The sequence below is a fragment of the Melanerpes formicivorus genome, unplaced genomic scaffold (assembly GCF_026170545.1).
Source record: "Melanerpes formicivorus ecotype bairdi unplaced genomic scaffold, bMelFor1.0.p_v2 SCAF_36, whole genome shotgun sequence".
NCBI lineage: Eukaryota > Metazoa > Chordata > Aves > Piciformes > Picidae > Melanerpes > Melanerpes formicivorus.
This window is the reverse complement of record NW_027142388.1, coordinates 3963707-3985142: the sequence shown is the minus strand read 5'-3', so window position 1 is coordinate 3985142 and position 21436 is coordinate 3963707. Positions and strand designations below refer to the sequence as shown.

General features: G+C 45.3%; 1 protein-coding gene across 17 annotated transcripts in view; it reads left to right on the top strand.

Annotated features, from left to right (window-relative positions):
- Positions 1-21436, top strand: part of FBRSL1 (fibrosin like 1) — a 563615-nt gene that overhangs the window by 139500 nt on the left and 402679 nt on the right. For all 17 annotated transcript variants that reach the window (XM_068157346.1, XM_068157360.1, XM_068157355.1 and 14 more), the window contains exon 2: positions 15870-16070. In XM_068157346.1, the coding sequence (XP_068013447.1) occupies positions 15870-16070 (201 nt within the window). The remainder of the gene's footprint in view (positions 1-15869; positions 16071-21436) is intronic.

The window sequence follows — 21436 nt, the reverse complement described above, 5'->3', positions numbered from 1 at the left end:
CCTTTGTGTGGTTCTTTAAGAACTGCTAATTAGAAAGGCCTCATAAAAGCCAATTGGTGGTGTTAATTGCAAACTATGAAACAACTTTCCCTCCCCTTCTCAGCATGCTTTTTCTTGCTTTCTTTTTTCATTTTTATTTCCCTCCTCTTTTATTTTTACTTCTCCCTCTCCCCCCCCCTCCCCCCCCTTTCTTTTTTTTCTGTTACCTCCAAAGGAATTCTTTCCCTAATGGGATGTGAAGGCCACAAACCTCACTGGTATCAATGACAGAGTAATGTGTGGAGGGAGAGAATGTGGTGTGGAAAGGGAGATGGGGGATGACCTGCTATTAAGCGCATTAATTAACATGACCCTACCTTCCCCATGTGGCCACCTTCTGTGGGATGGGTGGATGTAGAAGCTTGTACTTCTAGGTCTTAGACCCTTTTATAGTGACAATCTATGTTTATAAGGTTTGAGAAGACATTTGCTTCTGGCATTGTTGCAAAAAAAGGTGTGATGGTCTCTTGGCCAGCTGCTTCTACAGATCCTCCTGAAACCCAAAGACTCAGGCATGTAACTTTCCTCGGTCAGGATGGGGACCTTAGGAAATCCATATCCGTCCCTGGGAACAAATCCTTGGGAACTCTTGTGTTCTAAACCTCTTTCTGCTGTAGTGAGCACTCCTGGTTTGATGTGTGAAAGTTCCCCTTTTGCCTTTTCATCTGCTTTTGGAAATTTATTCTTTATTTTGTCTAATTATCTGCAGTTTTTACGATCACAGAGCTCCCTGAATTCCGTGACAAGGGCTGCACACAAAAGGAAGATTATCAAGGGCTGCAAGAGAGCGGCGCTGGCCTGTTGGGTGCTCGGCGGGCAGAGCCGGAGGGGTTTGCTGATATCGGCGGCACTTGGTCGCTTAGCAACAGCCTCCTGAGATGGAGGAGATGGAGGTGGCAGAGAGGATGCCTTTCCTGCCTGGCCTGAGCACCTCCCTGCTCTGCCTGGCCAGGGCTTCGCACTGGTGCTTGGGGTCATGCCGCTCGAGTGCTGTAGGAGTAGGAGAACGCTGCGAGTCTCTGGGGTTAGCCCTGTGATGGGGAGTAGAGCTTAGGCATGAACAGGAGTTGTGAAATGCTTTTACAGCTCTTTTTTTGTCATGAAAGTTCTTCATATCATAACACCTCTGAGAAAGATGCACTGTGTCTCTTACTTGGGTTTAGAAGTGCTTTTAAGAACAATTTTTAATCGGGATATTTCATATGTGGTTACACCAAGAATTGGTGCCAGAGCCTGGGTGAGCATTTGGGACGTGCCTGTTCCTCACTGCTCGTGCTCTGAGAGTTGTTGGGTAGCCTGTGTACGTATAACATCATTGCCATGTCAGCTTTTTTGTTTCTGGTTATCTACATAAGGAAGCAGATAGGTGGTGGAGATGTCAGCTGTGATGTGGCTTATTAAGAGCTACAAGACAGAAGTAATCACAAGAAACCCTGCTTCTGTGCAGGCTGTTCTCCAGAGTCTCTGCTTGCATCTGTTCTGTCTTAATCCTTCTCACATTGCCTAGATTTTTCAGCTCTTGCCAAAGGGCTATGCCCCTTTGAACAAATAAATACTGTGCACTACATCCTGTATTTCTTGCTCTGTGATGTTTACCATTGACAAAGTGCTGTGAACAGTAAGAGAGAAGCAAAGTTAAGCCCTCAGATGTGAATCATGAGAAGAACAAAGGCTCTTAGCTAATTTGAGTGGGTTAGCAGTGATGAAAGTTGCTGCTCTGTATCACATTTTAATTCCTATTGCATTTCAAAATTGAGGGCTAGCAGCAAATGGAAAACTTTGTATGAATACTGCTTTTTCTAGTCTCTGGCTGGTAAAGCCTTGTTCCAGACAGAAAGAAAACAGGTCCCACAAGCCAGCCAACCTTTGGTTTCAGGTCTGTAAAGTGCACAAGAGAAACTTGTAATTTACCATGTGTTTAGGAGGCAGTGGCAAAGAGGCCCAGCTAAGCACTGCTTGGATGGGGGAAAGCTCAAATCCTCTAACATAATGGAAAGAGCAGCAGAGCTGATGAAAACTTGCAGTGCTGGCTCTGGATTTGGTGAGACAGCAAGGAGGAGTGATTGATGGCACCTGCTCTGCTGAGGTCTTTCTCTGCAGTGGGTTATTGTTCTGTCAGCTCTGCCTGCCCGAGGCCTTATTTGACATGCTTGGATAAGTGGATCACATCATTTTGATTCTGTACATGTTCTCCTCTCTACAGCTTGCTGGCTTTGTTGACTCTTGAGTTTTAATTGTCTGCTCTTCTGGTGGAGTGCTTTTGCTTGGTTACTTCTTCCTTAGTGGCAAGTGAGACTAACCAGACAAAAGTACAGCTCCTCCTTTCTCTCAGAAACATTAATGAATGTGCTGAATTATATGTTCCTGGTTGTATCTCCTGGTTCAAACTATACCAAAGAATTGGTGTTGTCATTTGTCAGTCTCATTGAAGTCTGTCTTTCCATTACCTCTGCTCTTGCCCTCTGTTTCTTGCTTTCATCTCCCAGAGGAACCTGGGATGGAAATGAGAGAAATATGGGTTTCCTTTTTAAAGGTTTGGTTTGTTTTCTTTTAAGGGCTTCCTATTGGAATGTGATGGGATTGGTCTCCTATCTCTTATCCTTTGAAAATCCCAGCTGGAATTATTTAATGTCAAAGCATGGAATTTCCCAGTGTGAAATTCATTGCTGGCTAAGGATGCAGTGGGGATTAGAGAGACATCATTTTGCCAGGGTAGCATTGCTGTCACCACAGGAGATCTCTCTCACATAAAGGGACGTTGCTGGTCTGTCCTGCTTCAAAGCTGAATCTTGGGGATGAGATTCTTCAATTCCCATTGAGGTTACATGCTGTGTGACTGACAGCTGGATTTGGGCAGAATAAACCAGAGTGGGTAGCTTTTTGCACTGCCTGGGAACAGAGAGAAAAAGTGAGAGGCAAGAGGAGAATACAATTTGCGGATTTTCTTCTCTGGCGGTGGGGTCACTTGCTAGTGCGCTTCCAAAATTTCCCTGAGACCACTTCACAGCTGGGTGATTCTGCTCATTTGGCTGCCTGATGAAATGGTCAAATTGAATAATTACAAGGATTTCTTCTAATCCAAAATTAAACTGAAGATCTGTGGTATGGAATCCTGGTGCCCTGCAAGTTAGGTAACAACCCTCTCCTTAGGAGAAATCTCTCCCAGGTTTTGGGGGATGGCTTCTGGCTTTCAGAGTAGTTGTATAAAGAAAACCCCAGGAGCGTGTGCAGATGGTACACTGGGGTGCTGGGGTTGCTCAGCCTGGAGAAGAGGAGACTCAGGGGTGACCTTACTGCTCTCTAAAACTAGCTTAAGGGAGGTTGTAGACAGTCAGAGGTTGGTCTCTTCTCCCAGGCAAGCAGCACCAGAACAAGAGGACACAGTCTCAGGCTGCACCAGGGGAGGTTTAGGCTGGAGGTTAGGAGGAAGTTTTACACAGAGAGAGTGATTGCCCATCAGAATGGGCTGCCTGAGGAGGTGGTGGAGTCACCATCACTGGAGGTGTTCAGGAGGAGACTTGATAGGGTGCTTGGTTGCATGGTTTAATTGATTATTTAGTGTTGGATGATAGGTTGGACTCGATGATCTTGAAGGTCTCTTCCAACCTGGTTTATTCTGTTCTATTCTAAATACCTTTTTCCCTCCACCCCCTCTGATCAAAGGTGATTATTTTAAGTAGGCATCAATGTCTGTATGTTAGGGATCTGTAAAGCACTTAAGCAAAATATGAGCTGATGGCTGTATGTGCATTGACTGGGGTGATGTTAACAAGGTGCAGCTTTGTTTCTGAGACACAAATCAGCAGCGGTTTAGGTGATAGAGGGGGAAAGAGAGGAGCAAGTCTCTGTTACATTAAATGAATAACCTTCCTGGCTTTCTCTCTCTCTCTTTTTTTTTTTCCCCCTAAACTGTTGATCTTTTTACCAAAGAGGATTTGCCCTGCTGTTCTAATAAGAGTTGTAAAATAATATATGTGTAATTAGAATTTAATCGTTTGTGTGACTGGGTCTCCAGCACAAGCTGGTTCAAGTGATTGTGTAACCTTTGCATCGTGTTCATTATCTAATGTTGAAATAACAGCTGGAAGCTGAGAGACTGACATCCAGCTTTAAAATTACCCAGCTCAAAATTGCTGCTGTCTGTAAACATATGAAAATCTATTCATGACCTTTGAGCTCTCTGACGGAAAATTTATTGTAACATAGAATACATCAAAATTGTCTGCTGCTACAGAGCGTGCTTCCCCTTTCTCAGCCATTGCCTGGGATAGAAATGTAGGGTTTTTTTGTTCCTGACACAGCTATCAGAATCCTTGGAGGTGTTCTAGGGAACCCAAAGGATGTGTGGAAACATTTGGTTGCTCCTTGTTCGTTCTAACAAGCCAGTTACAGATCACACACAGAATCACAGAAGGTTAGGAGTTGGAAGGGATCTCCAGAGATCATTCAGTCCCAACCCCCCTAGATGAGGTGCTCACGAGCATGTGGTGTGCTAAGTCACTCAACGTGGAAGAATATAGCTGCTGGTGAGACTCACAGTTGTAGACCTCTGTTGTACAATCCATCTCTCCAGCAGCCTTTCTGAGGAGGAAGCAAGGGTGCTAAGGGTGGCACAGATTCACTGTCCTGGCCTTTTCATTAGTACATGTGACGTTTAGGTGTTTAGAAAGGCATTTGTCTTCAGCTAGCAGTTGCTGCACTCAGTTTCCCCTTAGGTTGAAGCACTCTGCTCTGGGCAGCTGTTTCTAGAGATGGCTGCCTTCTGTGTATTTCTTGTTGTTGGATCATTTGTATTTCTTCTTGTTTGTTTCCTAGCCAAAAGAAATTACCAGAGGACTAATTATTTAATACACATTCTAGACCTCATGACAGCTGAACTGAAGTTGCTGCCTACCACTGAGGGCAACTGCAGAGTTGGTTAAAAAAAAAAAAGACAAAAAGCCTCTAGTGCCATAGTGTTTAAACATAAATTAATTCATCATGCAGCAGCTAGGGATCAGGATATGGCTGATTTTTCTTCTGGAGACTCTTACCCCTACAGAAAAGTTGGCAGAAGTGAATTTGTGAGCATTCATCTCCTTCAGCACAGTGTTCGTTGGCTTTGTACAAGCTGTGTTAAGCTGCAGTTGAAGCTGAGCTCACAGACTGCTGTGCTGTTGCTGAAGAACATTCATACCTCTGTTCTGCAGTGTCTTTGGGAATGGCACCCTTCCTAGGAAGGTGGTAATAAGTAGTGTAGGCTGGAGGCAGAGTCTCAGTATGCCTGCAGCTGCTCATAGAGTGAATGTATTTGAGGCTGTCACCATGTGGGAGATCTGTCTGGAGCTTCCATTCTATAGGGGCTGCTGCCTTAACAGCAGTACAGTTTTCCTGGCTAGTTTTAAATGTACCATAAAATGAGTGGGGGCAACATGTGTGGTTGAATCAGGATTCTTAGCAAGTAAGTTAAAGCTTTTAATGTTTGTTTAATGGGTGGAAGCTTTGAGCTACTTGGGAAGTCAGACCTGAGACTTTCGAATTCATGACTAAGCTGCCTAAGGTTATAGCTGGATCTTTTAAGGCTTCACTGTGAAGCTTTTCACATGGTAGTCAGGACAGTTGTGATGTGGTTGCTATATGAGGATCAAACCTCTAAATGTGAAAGTATGGATGGAAGAGACCAATTATTACCCTGCCTTTGGTAAATGAGCCATCTGCCCAGTCCATCTGCCCAGCCTCAGGTTGGCTCAGCTGTTTCCAGAGGCCAGCTTACAGAAGCATAGCATCCCCTGCTCAGCAGAGGTTGAAACAGTTGTGTCTCCTCCTTCGTTCCTAATTTGAAAGAGAGAGCCAGTAGTTCATTCCTTTTCAGAGGGACAATAGACTGAAGGCATCTTTACCTTAACAGTGCTTTCCTGGGATTTCTGACTAGTTCAGCTGAAAACTGGTAAAGGTGGAAGCATCCAGATGTGTTACCAGCTTGTTCAAGCCTTTTGCTTTGGTGCCTTGAGGCCGTCTGGTGTGGCTAGAGACTGGGTGTTTTGTTACTTGCCTGGCAAGTCTAGAAATGAGTGAAGTGGCCACATCAGGCTTGAAGCAAGGAGCTGCTTCCTCAGGTCCTAATTCTGTGACTCGATGGGAGCTCTTTGAATTCAATGTGAGTGCCTCTTTAATGTGGGGAGAAAGGGGAATTAGTTCAGATTAAGTGTTTAAAAGCTGCTCTGTAAACAGGTTTGTGATTGCTGCCTATCAGCGTCTTGAGCACAGCGGTGTCATGGGATATTGGCACGCTTGAGGAATGTCTTCCCAAAACACTGGACCTGGCATGCATGCCTGACCATCTCACTTTCTTGCTGGATGCCTTTGGAAGTTAACTGAGATTGATGTCCCCTAGATCACATCTTTAAAATGGAGGCTGACTGTAAAATGCAGTCTGTCTCTTGGGAAATGTTGGGCACTGTGAGGGCAGCACGCAGTGCTGCTGCCATCCTAATTGTTCCCCCTTGGGAGGGTACTCACCAAGGCAGTGGGGGTTTGCAGTAAGCATGTGCTCTGTGCTCAGCATTGGTACCCAGCAGCAAGGTGATGCTGCTGAAATAAGCCAGTGTGGGTGCTGTCAGACAAGGACAAGCTTTTGTCCAGCTCTTTCATATGCTGCATAAACTGGGCAGGCTGAGCTCCCAGTCCTGGCTGAAAGCAGCCTCAGCCAAAATCATAGAATGTACTTCTCTCTGCTGTGAAAGCTGGGCAGTTGGCCTTGCAGTGCATGAACAGCAGCACCTTTCAGCACTCCTGCAGCCTGTAAAAGCTGTGCAGGCTAGGCTTGCAGTATGCCTCATTTCATCTACCTGAAAATGGTGCCCCAGCTTCCCTTCAATCATTTAAGCTCCCTTGCTCTCTGACACACTTTCCGCTGACAGTAATTCTGTGAGTACTCATTGGGCATTTACTGCCATCACTGGAGGAAATACTGATGGCTTAAAATGGGATCATTTCCTTTCTGATGGACAGCAAGCACCTGTGGGAGTTTTAATAGCTGTAGAGTGTGTCTGTTAGTAGGTAGTGAGGAAGACGGGCGCAGCTTTCTGCAGTGAGGCGCCCGCAGGCTCCAAAGAGGAAATTGGAGAAGAGGGAGAAAACCATGGCTGGCTTCCTGTGGAGCTTGCAGAGTGTGGCTTCAAGCAGGAGTTTTTGTGTATCCATCTCACCAGTGAGTGATGGTGGAGAAGGGTTTATATGAAAACGTGGGCAACCATATGCTCATGTTCCTGCACTTTTCCTTGACCTCTTACTAAACAAGGTCTTGTTGTAGACATTCTTATTCTATTATCCCTTAAATGACTGTTAAACACTCCAGATTTCCAGGCACTTGGTACTGCCATGGAGGGAGAGGACTGTTTGGGTTTTTTTTTTAACCCAAGTGGTTGAGAAGGAAGAGAACACTACCAGCCCCCCTCTCCCCAACTTTTAAAACCAGGCGTTGCTCAGCACTGCATGTGTTCAGCTCTCGTGCAAGCAGAAAGAGCAATCAAGCCTTGTAATGTGTTTAAAAGCAGAGTGATACTAACCTTTCCTGGTGTAATTTTTGGCTGCATTGTGTTGAGGTAACATTTGTTCAAGGTGCTTCTACTTGGTATGGTGTCAGAATTCTAAGTCCTGGCAGCAAAGCTCTTAATTCTTGTGAGATATAACAAGTGGGTGTTCAGCAGAGTACCGGCAGCTTGCTCTTCACAGGTGAGAGGAATGCAGCCCCTGGTAATAAATTTGACTTTCAATTACAGTGAGTTTCTTGGTTCATCCACTTTTATTTTTAAGTTAAATCATGTCTCATAAACCTGCAAACCAGTGGCAGATTCAAGTGCTTTAACGTTTCCAAAGCTGTCTTGTCAAAAAGTCATCTTATTGTTGAGCTAAACGCCTGACAGGGTCAGAGCAAACATGATGCATTTTAAAGAGCCAGACCCAAATTCATCAGGAGTGTGTCAGCCACAAAAGGAGAATTGCAGTCTAAGGTTAAGCAAGCAAGGATTTCATTTGCAATCATTTTAATTGATATTGATTGTATTGCTTGAATGTAGGGTCAAAGTAAGAGAGGCACTTCAAATCTCAACTTTGTTGCCTGTTAGAAAAGCTTTAGTGGCTTTGGCTGCAAGGGGGCGTGGGGCTTGAGTTACTCTTTTGTTTTTTTTAGCAAAGTTCGCAGTGGGGGACTAGAGAGGGCAGGGAAGTAAAACAAACAAGTGTGTGTTAGGATACCGGAAAAGTGAGAACTTCCCCATCCATGAAAACTGCAGCCTGCTGGCTGGAGATAGCTGCCAACTGCCTCCCAAAGTGCCCTGAACTCTGGAGAGGGCAAAGCTGGGCTGGCCTGCTGCCAGATGGGGACATCCAGCAAGGAGCTGCTGTGCCAAGCTGCAGACCAGTTCTACTTCCATGGCTCTTTCCCCTTCAATGCCCTCACCATGTGCTCCTTCTCTACCCTGTAACTCTCCAGAGCAGAGCTCCCAAAAGTCTTTTCCTCTCCCACCATTAAAGCACACTTCTGCTTGTTTCTAAGATTCCCCACTTGCATTTGCTGTCTGTTCACCATGTTAAATGTGAATTCAATCACCTTGGTGTGGTCCTACCTGACACACCATGTTAGAGTTAACTCACCCTTACCCCATTCCTTTTTTCTTCCCTTATTACTCACCTTATTTCATTTGCCTGTTGGCTGCTCATCTTTTCTTGTGCTGGCTCCTGTTCTTGCAGTGGTTTCTCTCTGCAGATCCATCTTCAAACCTTTGCCTTAAAAGTTAATTCCTTTCATGTACATTTCTCAGGTATATCTCCAGTATTATCTTTCCATTTGAATTACTGTCTCCTGTGTTACCTTTATGCAACTAAATGGATGGTAGATTTCCTTTAGTAGTGGTCCTGTCTGTATTTGTAATGTGCTTTGCCTGCTTAGAAGGCACAAGAATATGAAGTCAGCACTGTTTGCATGTTGCTGTTTTAGAAACTGGGTATCAGGTCAGTAAGAATATTTAAAAGTAACCTAATTAAAAATAAATCTGTTTCAGTTCTTCTCTGAGCCAGGATCTCCCCCTGAGCTATTAAACAAACACATTTGACAACCCTAGTGCTAACTGCATGATCAAGTTGATGTAAGGATAGATGGTGCTTAGGTCCTTGGGGGTTTTCCACTGCAGTTGTGCTGACAGAAGCTGGAGGCAGAACCAGGGACAAGCAGGGTCGGTTTTAGAGACAGCAGTGAATTTTTTTCATTTCTTTTGTGTGGATCCTTCTCCTGTTTGGTGTTCAGTGGGACATTTCATGTTCCCCAACTTAAGGGGTAAGTGCTGCACTGAAGAGTTGTGGAGAGAGAAGCTGGAGGCTGTTTCTCTTCTGGGAAATCAGCCCATCTAATCCTCTGAAGTCAGCAGAAGCAATCTGGTAGGAGCTGAGTGTAACCAGTCCATGGCTGCCTGTCTGAGCCTTGCAGTGTCCCATGGGCACTGGGGACAGGGCAGTGTAGTAGGCTTGATTTCATACCAGGGCTGCATTTTGAATTGATGCTTGAGGGCTGAAGGCAGTTATTTTATTAACTGTAGGTGTTAATCCTGTCCTCTGCACCCCAGCAGCACACTTGAGGGTTTTGTATCTAGCTGTGTGGTTTTTGGACATCTTATCAGGTTCTTTAAGTGTTCCTTGTGTGTGAAAGGTATTTACAACCCCAACCTCCATCCACATGCTTTTTGAGATCTCAAAGAGCTGTGTAAACTTGGAGGATTAAGGCAGTTTGAGCTGGGCTGAGCAAACACACAGTGATAACTCCAACCGGTGCATGGCTGTGAGCTTGTGCCAGGGTCCTCCAGGGCTGATGGTTAATTCCTCATGAAACAGACTGGGTGGAATCCACCAAGCACAAGTGTTTTGCTGTGGCATTTTAGGGGTAAGAACAGTTTTATTTCAGAGCCAAAGGAAGTGCACCTGCATTATTCACAGCTTTGTTTATGAACTGAGCAGTGTGTACCTGACTGTCTTTAGAGATTGCAGCTGTGCCTCGGTGACAGAAAAAAGGCTTTTCAGGAAGGAGTGTTCCAAGTGATTAAGGATGTGGCCAGCTCTGCTGCAAGCAGAGATGCAGTTGCTTAGCTTGAACTCACTTGATGCATTGAATAAACCACATCACAGAGAGGTTTTTATACTATGGACTCCCAGAAATCTGTTGCACAGTCTGGGTTACATGCTTGGGTTGCCAGCCTGCACCGAGGTCTTTCATAGTTTCATAGTTTCATAGTTTCATTCAGGGTTGGAAGGGACCACAAGGATCATCTAGTTCCAACCCCCCTGCCATGGGCAGGGACACCCCACACTACATCAGGCTGGACAGAGCCTCATCCAGCCTGCTCTTAAACACCCCCAGGGACGGGGCCTCGACCACCTCCCTGGACAACCCATTCCAGGGTTTCACCACTCTCATGGTGAAGAACCTCCTCCTCACATCCAGCCTGAATCTCCCCACCTCCAGCTTCATTCCATTCCCCCTAGTCCTATCACTACCTGATATCCTGAGAAGTCCTTCCCCAGCCTTCCTGTAGGCCCCCTTCAGATACTGGAAGGCGACAATTAGGTCTCCTCGGAGCCTTCTCTTCTGCAGACTGTACAGCCCCAACTCCTTCAGTCTGTCCTCATAGGAGAGGTGCTCCAGCCCTCTGATCATCCTCGTGGCCCTTCTCTGGACACGTTCCAGCACCTCCACATCCCTCTTGTAATAGGGGCTCCAGAACTGGACACAGTACTCCAGGTGGGGTCTCACCAGGGCTGAGTAGAGGGGGAGGATCACCTCCCTTGACCTGCTAGCCACACTTCTCCTGATGCAGCCCAGGATCTGATTGCCAGTGGATATTCACAGCTGCTGGTGTGCAGGGTATTTCAGTTAGTGCTGAAGGGTTCTTTGGTATCTGTACATCCACATAAGCAAATGGGGAGATAGAATCTCTGTGTTTATGGAGTAACTGCCAGGGAGCAGGCTCTAAAGAAAGGCCTAATTCTTTCTTATCTGTAACTGTGCAGCCAATTAGAACCATCTGCTCTCCGTCTGCAGCCCAGACAGACGAGGGGCCACAGATGGAGAGGTTGCAGCCTACCCTGAAAGGTGTGAGAGAGACTCCTAAGTGAGGACAGGTAGGAGACAGCCCTGGAAGGAGTGAGTAGTAAGGAACAAAACAGTTTTGTATATTCTGGAACAAGATTTGGCAGTCTCCTTCCTGGAACTAAGAAGAGAGAATGGGCCTGGATCCACCAGCCTTCCCTGGAGAGAGAGATTTACTGGCCCTGCCAGCAAAGGTAGCCAGGTCTGCTGACTCCTGGGGTTGGGCAGAAACCGTAAGGCTGGATATTGAGACCTTTTGACTTCAGGGCCTGACTTCAGACACTGCTGCTTTGTGAACCCTTAGGCTTTGTGATGTGCAAAGGGCAGAAATAATTGCTGGTCTGGGCTTGTCTGGGAGGAAGGCTCCAGTGGAGCAGTTTGTCAGGAGGTCAGCCTCACCTGCCAGCTGAGATTTTTGGATTGAAGTCAAGGTGCCTTCATAAGCGTTCTTCACTGCGGTGATGTGCTGTATAGTCTGTACGTGCTGAAATTTTCCAGCAATTGCCTGTGCACAAGCACAGAAGCACATCCAAAAATAGTAAGCTCTTGTGCTAAGTGAGGTCCCCAACTTGGAGGTCATAAACTTTAGTAAAGAGCAATCGCTGGAAGGCTCTTTTAGTAGAGTAAATAGAGAGGAAACAAAGGAGGCAAGAACAGAAACCCCATTAGCCCCCTCCTGCTCTCAGCCTGAGGCTGCAAAGACCTCTGCATTTAGCAGCACAGAGAACAGCTCTGCTGTCACCCTCTGTCAATGAGGAGAAGCTGAGTTCAGTGTCCTGCATTCCCAGAAAAAACAAACCCCTGTCAGCTGCGTCCTCTGCTGAAGTGGGGAGGAACGGGTGCTGCTCTGTGGAAGGGGTTTTCTTGTCACAGGGCAGAGAAACTTGGCTGCTTCCTCAAGGCTGCCCTAGAGGTGCTGCAGAGCTGAGGGTGCCTCCCTGCGCCTTCCTCCTGCCAGAGGCGAGCAGCAGCCTCAGCTCCCAGGGCTTGGGTCTTAATTCACGGCTGTTTGGAAAGTGCTTGAGATTCTTGGACGCAAGTGGCACTACAAGTGAATGCATTATTTCCTTGGCTTCGATCCAGCTATGACTGAATTAATTTTGCTAGCAATTCAGTGGTGAGACAAACCTTAAATCTCCAAACAAAATGGGGATAAAAAGCTAAATTTCTAAGCAGGGAGTTTTGTAGGATTCAGTAAAGGGGGAAACAGCTCTGCAGGGTAGTTATGTGGTGAAGTAAATCATCCCCAACCTGCAGTGAATGTGCTGTGGGTACTGAGGGAAGATGTTCCCTAAGGCAGTAACAGAGGCCAGATCCCCATGTGAAGCCAGCTCGAATTTAAACCAAAATGGCCATTTACTGCCTTGGAAAGTGTCCTTAAAAGTGAGCATTATGTGGAGCCAGTAGTGTTATTTGTTGGTGCTTTCAGGTGCTGGCATTCCCCTTCCATAGCCTCCTTTGTCACCTTATTAGGAGCCCACTTCACCTCATGCAGCAGCTTCCATGCATCTGTGGACACATTGCAGCTGCATCTGGCCCTATGAAGTGCCCATTTTTGGTGACTTCGTTTCCTAATGCTTTGCTGAGTCTCAGTTAACAGATGCCATTTCCATGGCACTAGTTTCTGATCAGTTATTAAACTTGAGCACTTTGATTTCTATCTCATCAACTTCCCAGCAAATAGGACAATGTGACCTTCAAGTGGCATCTCCAACTGTAGCTTTCGAGTGTTAACTTCAAACTAAAAACCGAAGAGAGCAACTGAACACTAATTTGTATTCTTCCTTTTATCACACAGGGAGAATAATGCCAGACAATCATTTTCCTTGCTCTTCCACTAGCTATGGACTTGGCAAGCTGAGCTGTGTTCTGGTGTGTTCTGCACCCCGAGACAGTGCTGTTTGTTTCAATTCTGGGATGGGGGGGTTGGAACTTGCTGTATATATGTGTTTTGAGGAGCTTGCCAGCCACGCAGGACTTCCCCGTGCAAGGTGTACAGAGGTTGGATGCTGGCTGATTGCCTCTGAGCCTGGGTTGAAATATGAAACAGTTGTGTGTGTGTTTTGTGGTCGTGAGTCAGATTTCAATGTCTCTGTGACCCTGAAGTGTCAGTGCAGCATCTCACTTCACAGGGAAGGGTGCCGAAGCAGGGAGTGATTTGGAGTGGAATCAGCATGTCTCACACTGAGGCAGTCAATTCACTAATTAAAGGAGAGGGGGAGGAAGTAATCTAGAGCAATCAGCAGGGCATTTCATCCCAGTTCCTCATTTGCTTTTTTGTTGGGCTTTAGTTTTTGAGAGACTAGGCAGCTAATGATTTTGTGAGGTTACATTTTTTTTGCAGTACTGAAGGTGTGTATGCTGATGTGAGCAAGCTGTGTTCATGCAGGATACAAATATCCACTGTGAAATTCCTTCAGTTGGGGTGAGGCATTTAGAAAAATTTGTGGCTGAAGCTGACAAATCTTGCATGGTAAACAGTGCTTTTAAGGCATCTCCTGATCTGATATGAGTACTGCATCTGGGATGAGTATTGAGTCCAGCTGTGGAGCCCTCAACATGGGAGGGACATAGACCTGAGGGAGAGGGTCCAGAGGATGGCCATGAAAATGATCAGAGGGCTGCAACATCTCTGCTGTAACAACAGGGGTTGTTCAGCCTGGAGAAGAGAAGGCTTCAGGGAGACCTAATAGCAGCCTTCTAGTCCCTGAAGGGGGCTACAAAGGCCTGGAGTGACAGGATGATGGGCAGTGGTTTGAAACTAGAGTAGATTTAGATTGGATGTTAGGAACAAGTTCTCCACCATGAGGGTGGTGGAATACTGCAGCAAGTTGCCCAGGCAGGTAGTTGAGGCCCCATCCTTGGAGATAATTCAGGGTCAGGCTGGACAAGGCTCTGAGCAATCTGATCTAATGGAGGATCATAGAATCAATAAGGTTGGAAAAGACCTCAGAGATGATCAAGTCCAACCTATCACCCAACATGTCATGACTAACTAAACCATGGCTTCAAGCCCAATCCTTTTCTGAATATCTCCAGTGATGGTGACTCCACCACCTCCCTGGGCAGCACATTCCAATGGCCAATTACTTTTTCTGCAAAGAACTTTCTTCTCACCTTGAGCCTAAACTTTCCCTGGCACAGCTTGAGACTGTGTCCTCTTGTTCTGGTGCTGGTTGCCTGGGAGAAGAGACCAACCCCCACCTGGCTACAACCTCCTTTCAGGTAGTTGTAGACAGCAATGAGGTCTCCCCTGAACCTCCTCTTCTCCAGGCTAAACAATCCCAGCTCCCTCAGCCTCTCCTCATAGGTCTTGTGCTTGAGGCCTCTCCCCAGCCTTGTTGCCCTTCTCTGGACACGTTCAAGTGTTTCGATGTCCTTCTTAAACTGAGGGGCCCAGAACTGGACACACTACTCAAGGTGTGGCCTAACCAATGCAGGATACAGGGGCACAAGGACCTCCCTGCTCCTGCAGCTCATCGTTCAGCACATGGGCACACCCTGTTCCTTTGCCTTCAAGAGCTCCTGTTTGAAGTAGGTCCAACTGTCCTGGACCCTTTTGTTCTTAAGGGCTGCTACCCAGGGTACTCTCCGAATTAGTTGCTTAAATAAGCTGAAGTCTGCCCTCTGGGAGTAAGGATTCTGTTAGTGCTCCTCCTTATCTCCCTGCATGTTGAAAACTCCACTGTCTCATAGTTTCTGCACCCTAGACAGCCTCCTACCATCACAGCAGCATGTCCCTGCTGTCTGCAGGGTGTTTGGACCAGATGACTTTTGGAGGTCCCTTCCGACCCAAACCATTCTATGATACTTACCTTGCAAAAAACACTAATTTGGGATAAAGATTAAAGATTCTCCAAAACATTCCAAAGAGAGTTTCCTTTTTACACTTGAACAGCTAATAAAAGACATTGGGGAAACATTTATCTGCCTGCAGTGAACTAATGTCATGGTGATTTGGCATATTATTTCTTTAACTCTTTTTCTGGGTGGTGCGTGTCGGGGGGAGAGGTTAATACATTGTCACCAAGGGTTCAGCTTTCAGTCCTCAAAGATGCCAGGGATAGCAGTAGTAATTCCCTTCTCTGATCTCAGATCCTATGTTAATCATTATGACATGACATCCTCGCTCTTACACTGTGCTCAGATCGTGCGTTGCAGTCCTGGCTGGGGCAGACGCTTAGCGCTTAGAAGTGTTCAACCTCTGTTACGTGTGCAGATCCCATTGATCTTGGCTGGCTTATTGAATGCATGGTAGGCTTTAGAAGTGTGTTCCTCCATGTGTATGCTGCTCTGAGTCAGAGACTGTCAGGCCAAAGGGGGGTCTGATATGTTGCTTTCTGAGATCACAGACACAGCAAACTAAAAAACCACCTCTGCTTCGGTTAAGCAGTTAAAGGCTTTCCTTCAGGATGCTGATTGTTCTTGTGCTGTTGACGTATGTTTTCTGAATTAATCTGAAGCAAACTCATTTTCATAACCAGTTCCAGCATCTCTGAAATTAATCAAACACATAGCCTGGAGAATATTCATCCTAATCTAATCTAAAATTACTGTTTGCATTGTGCGTGCCTAATTATTCATCTTAAGTCATCTCTGGAAAGAACATGCTGTCTTGTTTGTGCTTCTGTTCAATATTTATACTGCCTAATGCTTAAAAGGAGTCTCAAAGAACTGTACTTACTATTTTTTTCCCCCTTCCCTTCCTTTGCAGAAGGACATGTCGCTAAAGCCTCAGGAGCGGAAGGAGAAATGGGAGAGGCATCCAGGAAAGAAACCTCGAGAAGCTGAAAACTGTGTCTCTGCTGAGCCAAGTGAGAATGGCCATAACAATGATGCTGGGAGCTCTGAGAGAGAGGCAGAAAGAGGCAAAGAGCGGATGAAGAAGAAGCATCCCTTGAAGCCATCCAAACAGGTAGGGAAGTTTATTTCTCATCCGAGCGACTGCCTTGTGGCATTGGCCGGTGTGAGGCTGTTGCTGTAGCTGCCTTCTCTGGTAACTTGTGCTGGTGAAAATGTCTCTGATAAGACTTCTGGCCAAGTGCACAAATCCTGTGTTGTGGGCACATTTTAGAAGCTAAAATGGAAGATGAGGTGTACTGATTAATGCAGGACAGAAGGAGCAGGTCTCCCTTGTGTGGGTGGCTTGTAATGGTCTTCACGTGGAAATCCTCTGTCGCATCATAGACCTCCTGGGGGGAAGATGTGCTTACTAACATGCACGTGGAAGTTGCAAACATCAGTATGTCCATCTCATGAATCAAGTTCACATGCCCCCAAAATAGGATGTTGAGAAGGAAAGAACATTCAAGTGGTTTAGAAGTGGAAAGTCAGTTTGGAGGAAGTTGTGTTCTGGTGAGTGTTTTGTTTCTTCTCTTTTAAATGTGGTAGAGCTTTAATGAATTAAGTCACCATGCTAGAGGCGATGACTCCCATCTGAACCACGGTGTGTACAGGGCTAGGGAGGTGACAAGAGGGACTATGGCTGGTAGGCTATCTATCACTTAACTGCTGCTCAGCAGGAAGATTTGTTGGTGACTCAGTGCTCATTCATCAGTTTGAAATCCACATGGCACAGCAGCCTGTATCTATGAGCAAACACTTTCCCAGTTGTCCCCTAACATGGTGCTGAATGATGGCCAGTGGGAAGACCACTGTGCTTGACCCTCCAGCACTTGGTCTGAGCCAAGAAGTACACTACAATGAAAAACTCTTTTTCTTCCCTGTGAAGTAGAGAAAAAGAGCTATTTAACCCAAGCACACCTTCTGTTCAGTGAAACTATTTCTGTATGTGTGCCAGACAATGAAAGATTGAACTCTCCACTATTGGAAGTGTTCTTTTCAGACTTGAAATATTTCAGGATTTGAAAGGATCATTAAGGCTGTCTAATGTAAACTCCTACTTTACTTCACCACCATCCACAATCTGTTGTGATTATGTTGTAGTGTATTCGTTCAGAAGGACTCATCACGTTTTACATTAGAAGTTCTGCTCAAGGCCCCACTCTTCAGGTGGTTAATTGTTCTTATTAACAAATTAGCAGATTTTTGTTCTCTTCCTTTTGGTTTAAAAAAAAATAGTTGGAATGGTTCATTGCAGATAAGTTCTGTGAAGATGTTAGTACTTCTTTGCTTGCAAACATTCAGGTAGCAAATCATGTAGCCATGCACTCCTAGTGAAATATTTGCTGGGTTTGTTTTCTTGTAACTCCTCAAAGTGATACCAAACATTTTGCTTTTAGGCTCCTCAGTGTATGTGCAGTTAAATATATCAAGTTTCTTGTTTGTTTTTGCTAGTAGATGAGTGATAGGATTTCAAGTCCCCCTCTGATTGCAGGTACATTGAGTCTGTGCACAAATACTCTGTGCAAATTAAAATGACTTGTTATTAGGGGTGAGTAGATGCACATTTTAATCTTGATCAGAGTTTCAGCAACCAGGATCCTTTTCTTGGTATCCAAACCCACAAAATGCTAAGCATGTGTTTCAGTGGAAGTCCATGGCTCTGATATAAAGGGTTTAGAAGCTGTAATGCTGGATGGTATTCCTTCCTGCTGCTTACACCAGGACTTTGTGCTTCATCGGCTGCTGTTATGTAAGGTTGTTTTATTTACATGAAAAGGCCCCAAACCCCAATCCAGTGACCCTTGCAAAGTATGCATAAAGCTGGCTCACTTCCCATTCTGCTCCCTGGAGTAATATTAAAAGCGCTTGTGTTGATGCAACTGAGAGTGGTCTGGTTGGAGTTAGGGAGACAAGGAGCACCACAGGAGGTCATCAGGTCTTGATTGCCACCCAAATCTCTCCAGCATGAAAGCCTGGTTTTGGTAAATGTTGCTTGTCTAGGGCTCAGAGTTATACCTTCAGGTCTGAGTTAGGCTGCAGGGAGTTTGGTGCCATTTCAGGGCCTTGCACCCTTGTGGGTCACAGGCTGTGCTGAGCAGGCAGTGGGGAGGTCTTCTCTTCCTGGAGCTGGGCTGAGCTGGTTGGTCACCCACTGCAGAGGAGGAAAGGGCTGTCCATAGTGATGATATCTACAAGAAATTTGAGATTGGTTCAGTTAGTCGTGGCCACTAGGGATTTCAAGACTCTTCCTTAGAAACCTTTGGGGTAAGAGGCTTTGCTACAGTGGCCAAACTCCACTCGCTGTGATTACATACAGCTGCCTTAGTTTACCCAACACTTAGATTATTTGTACCTCTGCTCTGAAAAATGAGGACATAGTTATCTGTTTCTTCTGGCTATTATTTGGCTGCCATCAATGATTAAATAGAACATTTGCTGCCACGTTCAGGAAAACCGAGTTTATATTTCATTGTTTAATCCTGGAAGCATAAGTAACAAACTCCAAAGAGAAATAGAACAAAACCGAAGGAGCTTGCAAAAAGAGCCTAAAATGAAACCTGTGATGAGTGACTCATTAATACTGTTCCCCTTCAAACAAGTCACACATGGAATTCAGCTTTTGTTGAAAAGGGAGTCCTAAAAAATACCTTTTATTATCCTAGCTGATCTAGTTGTGAAAACCAGGCACATTTTCAAGTCTGTGAGGCTGATGAAAGTAACGGCAATATCTAAGCTAGATAAACTTGGCTAGTCTTAGTTCAATCTAATTATGCAAATGATATAGACAAGTTCAATACATTTTCTTTTCTTTTTTTTTTAATAACCACAAAGTTCACACCTAGAATTCTGGCATTTTCTGCCAAGCTGTCTAGACAAATTGGCTGTGATACCGAGTTTCCCAGAACTGGTGGGTGATTTTTTTTGCATCTCAGGGTTATTAAACATAGGTTTATACCTAATTTGGAAAGCTTACTGTAATTAATGCTAATTATATTGAGATGTTGCTTAGAAATTACTGTTCAGTTTGAAGCTTTCCTTATACTATCATCCCTTCTCTTCACAATGCTACTCAATTGTCATCTTTTCTATGCAGCCTCCTCTAATAAATCAAATTGGGCATTATAATTATGGCATTCTGCTAATCCTTGTAGAGAGGTGCAAAGTGGTAAGCTGATTTGAGTGCCAGGTTGTCTGCTTTGTTTAGGAAATTAGATTAATACTTCACTCCTTTTGACAAAGCATGCAGATGACTAGATGCTTCTGAATCTTTGGTTCTTTTGGACCTCAGGATGTAGGGAGAGGGTTGCAAGACCCCATTTGTCCTTTCCAGCCTATTACTCCAACTGTGTATAGCAATCATTCAAACACATTTATCTCCTGCTGTAACCAAGCAGAAGACTTAAAATAGTCACTGTTCCTTCAGCCCAAAAGTTTGTCAGGATTTAGGGTTTTTCCTCAAGATGTGTGCAAGGCAAGGTGCTGACTTGAAACTGCTGCTCTCCAGAGGAAATCGGCAAAGCCTGCCACAGTTGTCAGGGGTGTGTCAAGGAATGAGAAGGTGTTTTTAAAAGCTGTGGCATACTTGAGTGTAAGCAGAGTGACCTGTGGTAAAGTCTGCCCCTTTGAAAGCTGCCTCCAGCATGGCAGCATTTGTTGGAAATGTTTTTAAAAGCCAAGGCTAATGCAGTGGTTTGTGGAAGGGAATCTCCACCATAGCTGTAGGCAGTGCCAGTGGGAGAGAGGAGCCCATCATCTCTTTAAATGATTCCTCTAGGGTTGTGTGTAATAATTCACTTACATGAAGTGAGAGGTAGGCATAAGATGAAACCTCTTCATTCCTGTTATGTTTCCTTGCTTTGTCTTAAGTCATTCTTTTTGAGTCTGTCTTTCATTAACCTTAGCTGAGCTGTTTTTCTTTCTTCTGGGTTCCTTTTCGGAGCTGCTTATTCTGAATGTCTGAGCTGCCTGGAGTCACTGTGGATGTAGAGCAGTGAGGAGTTTTATGAGCTTCAGGACTTGCTACCATTTCTGCATGCAGCCTGAAAATGGGCTGACCCCTTTCTGAAAAGGGTTGGGGCTGGTAGGAAAAGGGTTGTGGTTAGTCAGCTCAGGAGCATCGCAGTGTATTGAATATGTTTGGATGTTAAATGTGGCTGTAATAACGCTCTGTTCTGCAAGTAGTAATTTGTCACCAAGATGAGTGTCTTACACCTCCTCCTTCCCTTCCTCACCCACTGTTTAAATCACCCGAGATGAGGAAGAGTCTCGAAGAAGCTGAGGAGAACAGGGTGGTGTAGCACCTACTTAGTGCTCATAAATAGCTTGCTGTGTTTGGAGCATGGGAGGAAAGGGCAAAGCAGCTAGCACTGTCACGTTGCTCTAGAGGTGTGACACCTCTGTGACTTCAGCACAGCTTCCTGGAGGAGGGAAAGCAGAGTTAATTCCTGTGCCTCACTCAATCCCCAGCCTCTGTCAAACTGCTGAGCATTAATGACAATTAATGTGTATTGTTGCTGTGGCTCTTGCTGGACTGGAACTGCCGGCATTAACATGTAAACACTGCAGACATTAACATGTTTGATTATCTATTCATGTGGGTTTTCTGCCATGCTCATCAGCTCATTATGCAACATTCATTGATGAATATAACACTTCCCCCCCACACCCCTCCAGGAGAACACGGCTCTGGGTTACTGCTGAGCTGAGCTAAAGGTGATACACAAGTCAATTTCCATCCAGGACGCATATTCTGATGTCTAGGTGAAAACTGATCGCTTGTCTTCAAACCAAGTACATACCCTTGGCTCCATTTGGCAAGGAGGGTGGTGGAGGTACTGAAAGGCTATGGGACTTCTCCCAAGTTAGAGAGAAACAGTCTAAAAACTCATTAGCTAATGAAATACCCTGGGTGGAAAATTTCCTTTGGCATCCATAGTGCTTGTGCTGATTGTTGGGCAATAGGAGCGTGTAGCTGCTTGATTTTTATTTGTGTTTTTCCAGACAATGATAAATGGTAAACTGAAAACTTGAATGTGCTTTTGAAGAGACACTGGTGGGCTGGAGGCTGAATGTTTGCTTAATGATGCAGGGTTCAGAGACTAAAATGTGCCGTAGCTGAGGCTCAGCAACCATGTACAAGAGTGAGTCTGAGACATGACCTTTGGAGCCTTTGTCTGAAGGCCAGAGGACAGGTATGGATATGCCTGTCCTTCAGTGTCTTAATAAAGTAGTGTTTGGGAGCTGAGTTGTGTCTAAGAGGGTCTAAATATAAGAGTAGCTGTTACCTGCAGTATCTCAGGCTATTACAAGCAAATGAATTCCAGGCAGCCAGCATGTTGAAAAACAAAACAAAGCCTACCTTTAATGTGGGTTTTAGGGATTGCTTTGTTTTGGTGTGTGCTGCTTTGGTGTTTGCATTTCACTGCTTTTGAACAC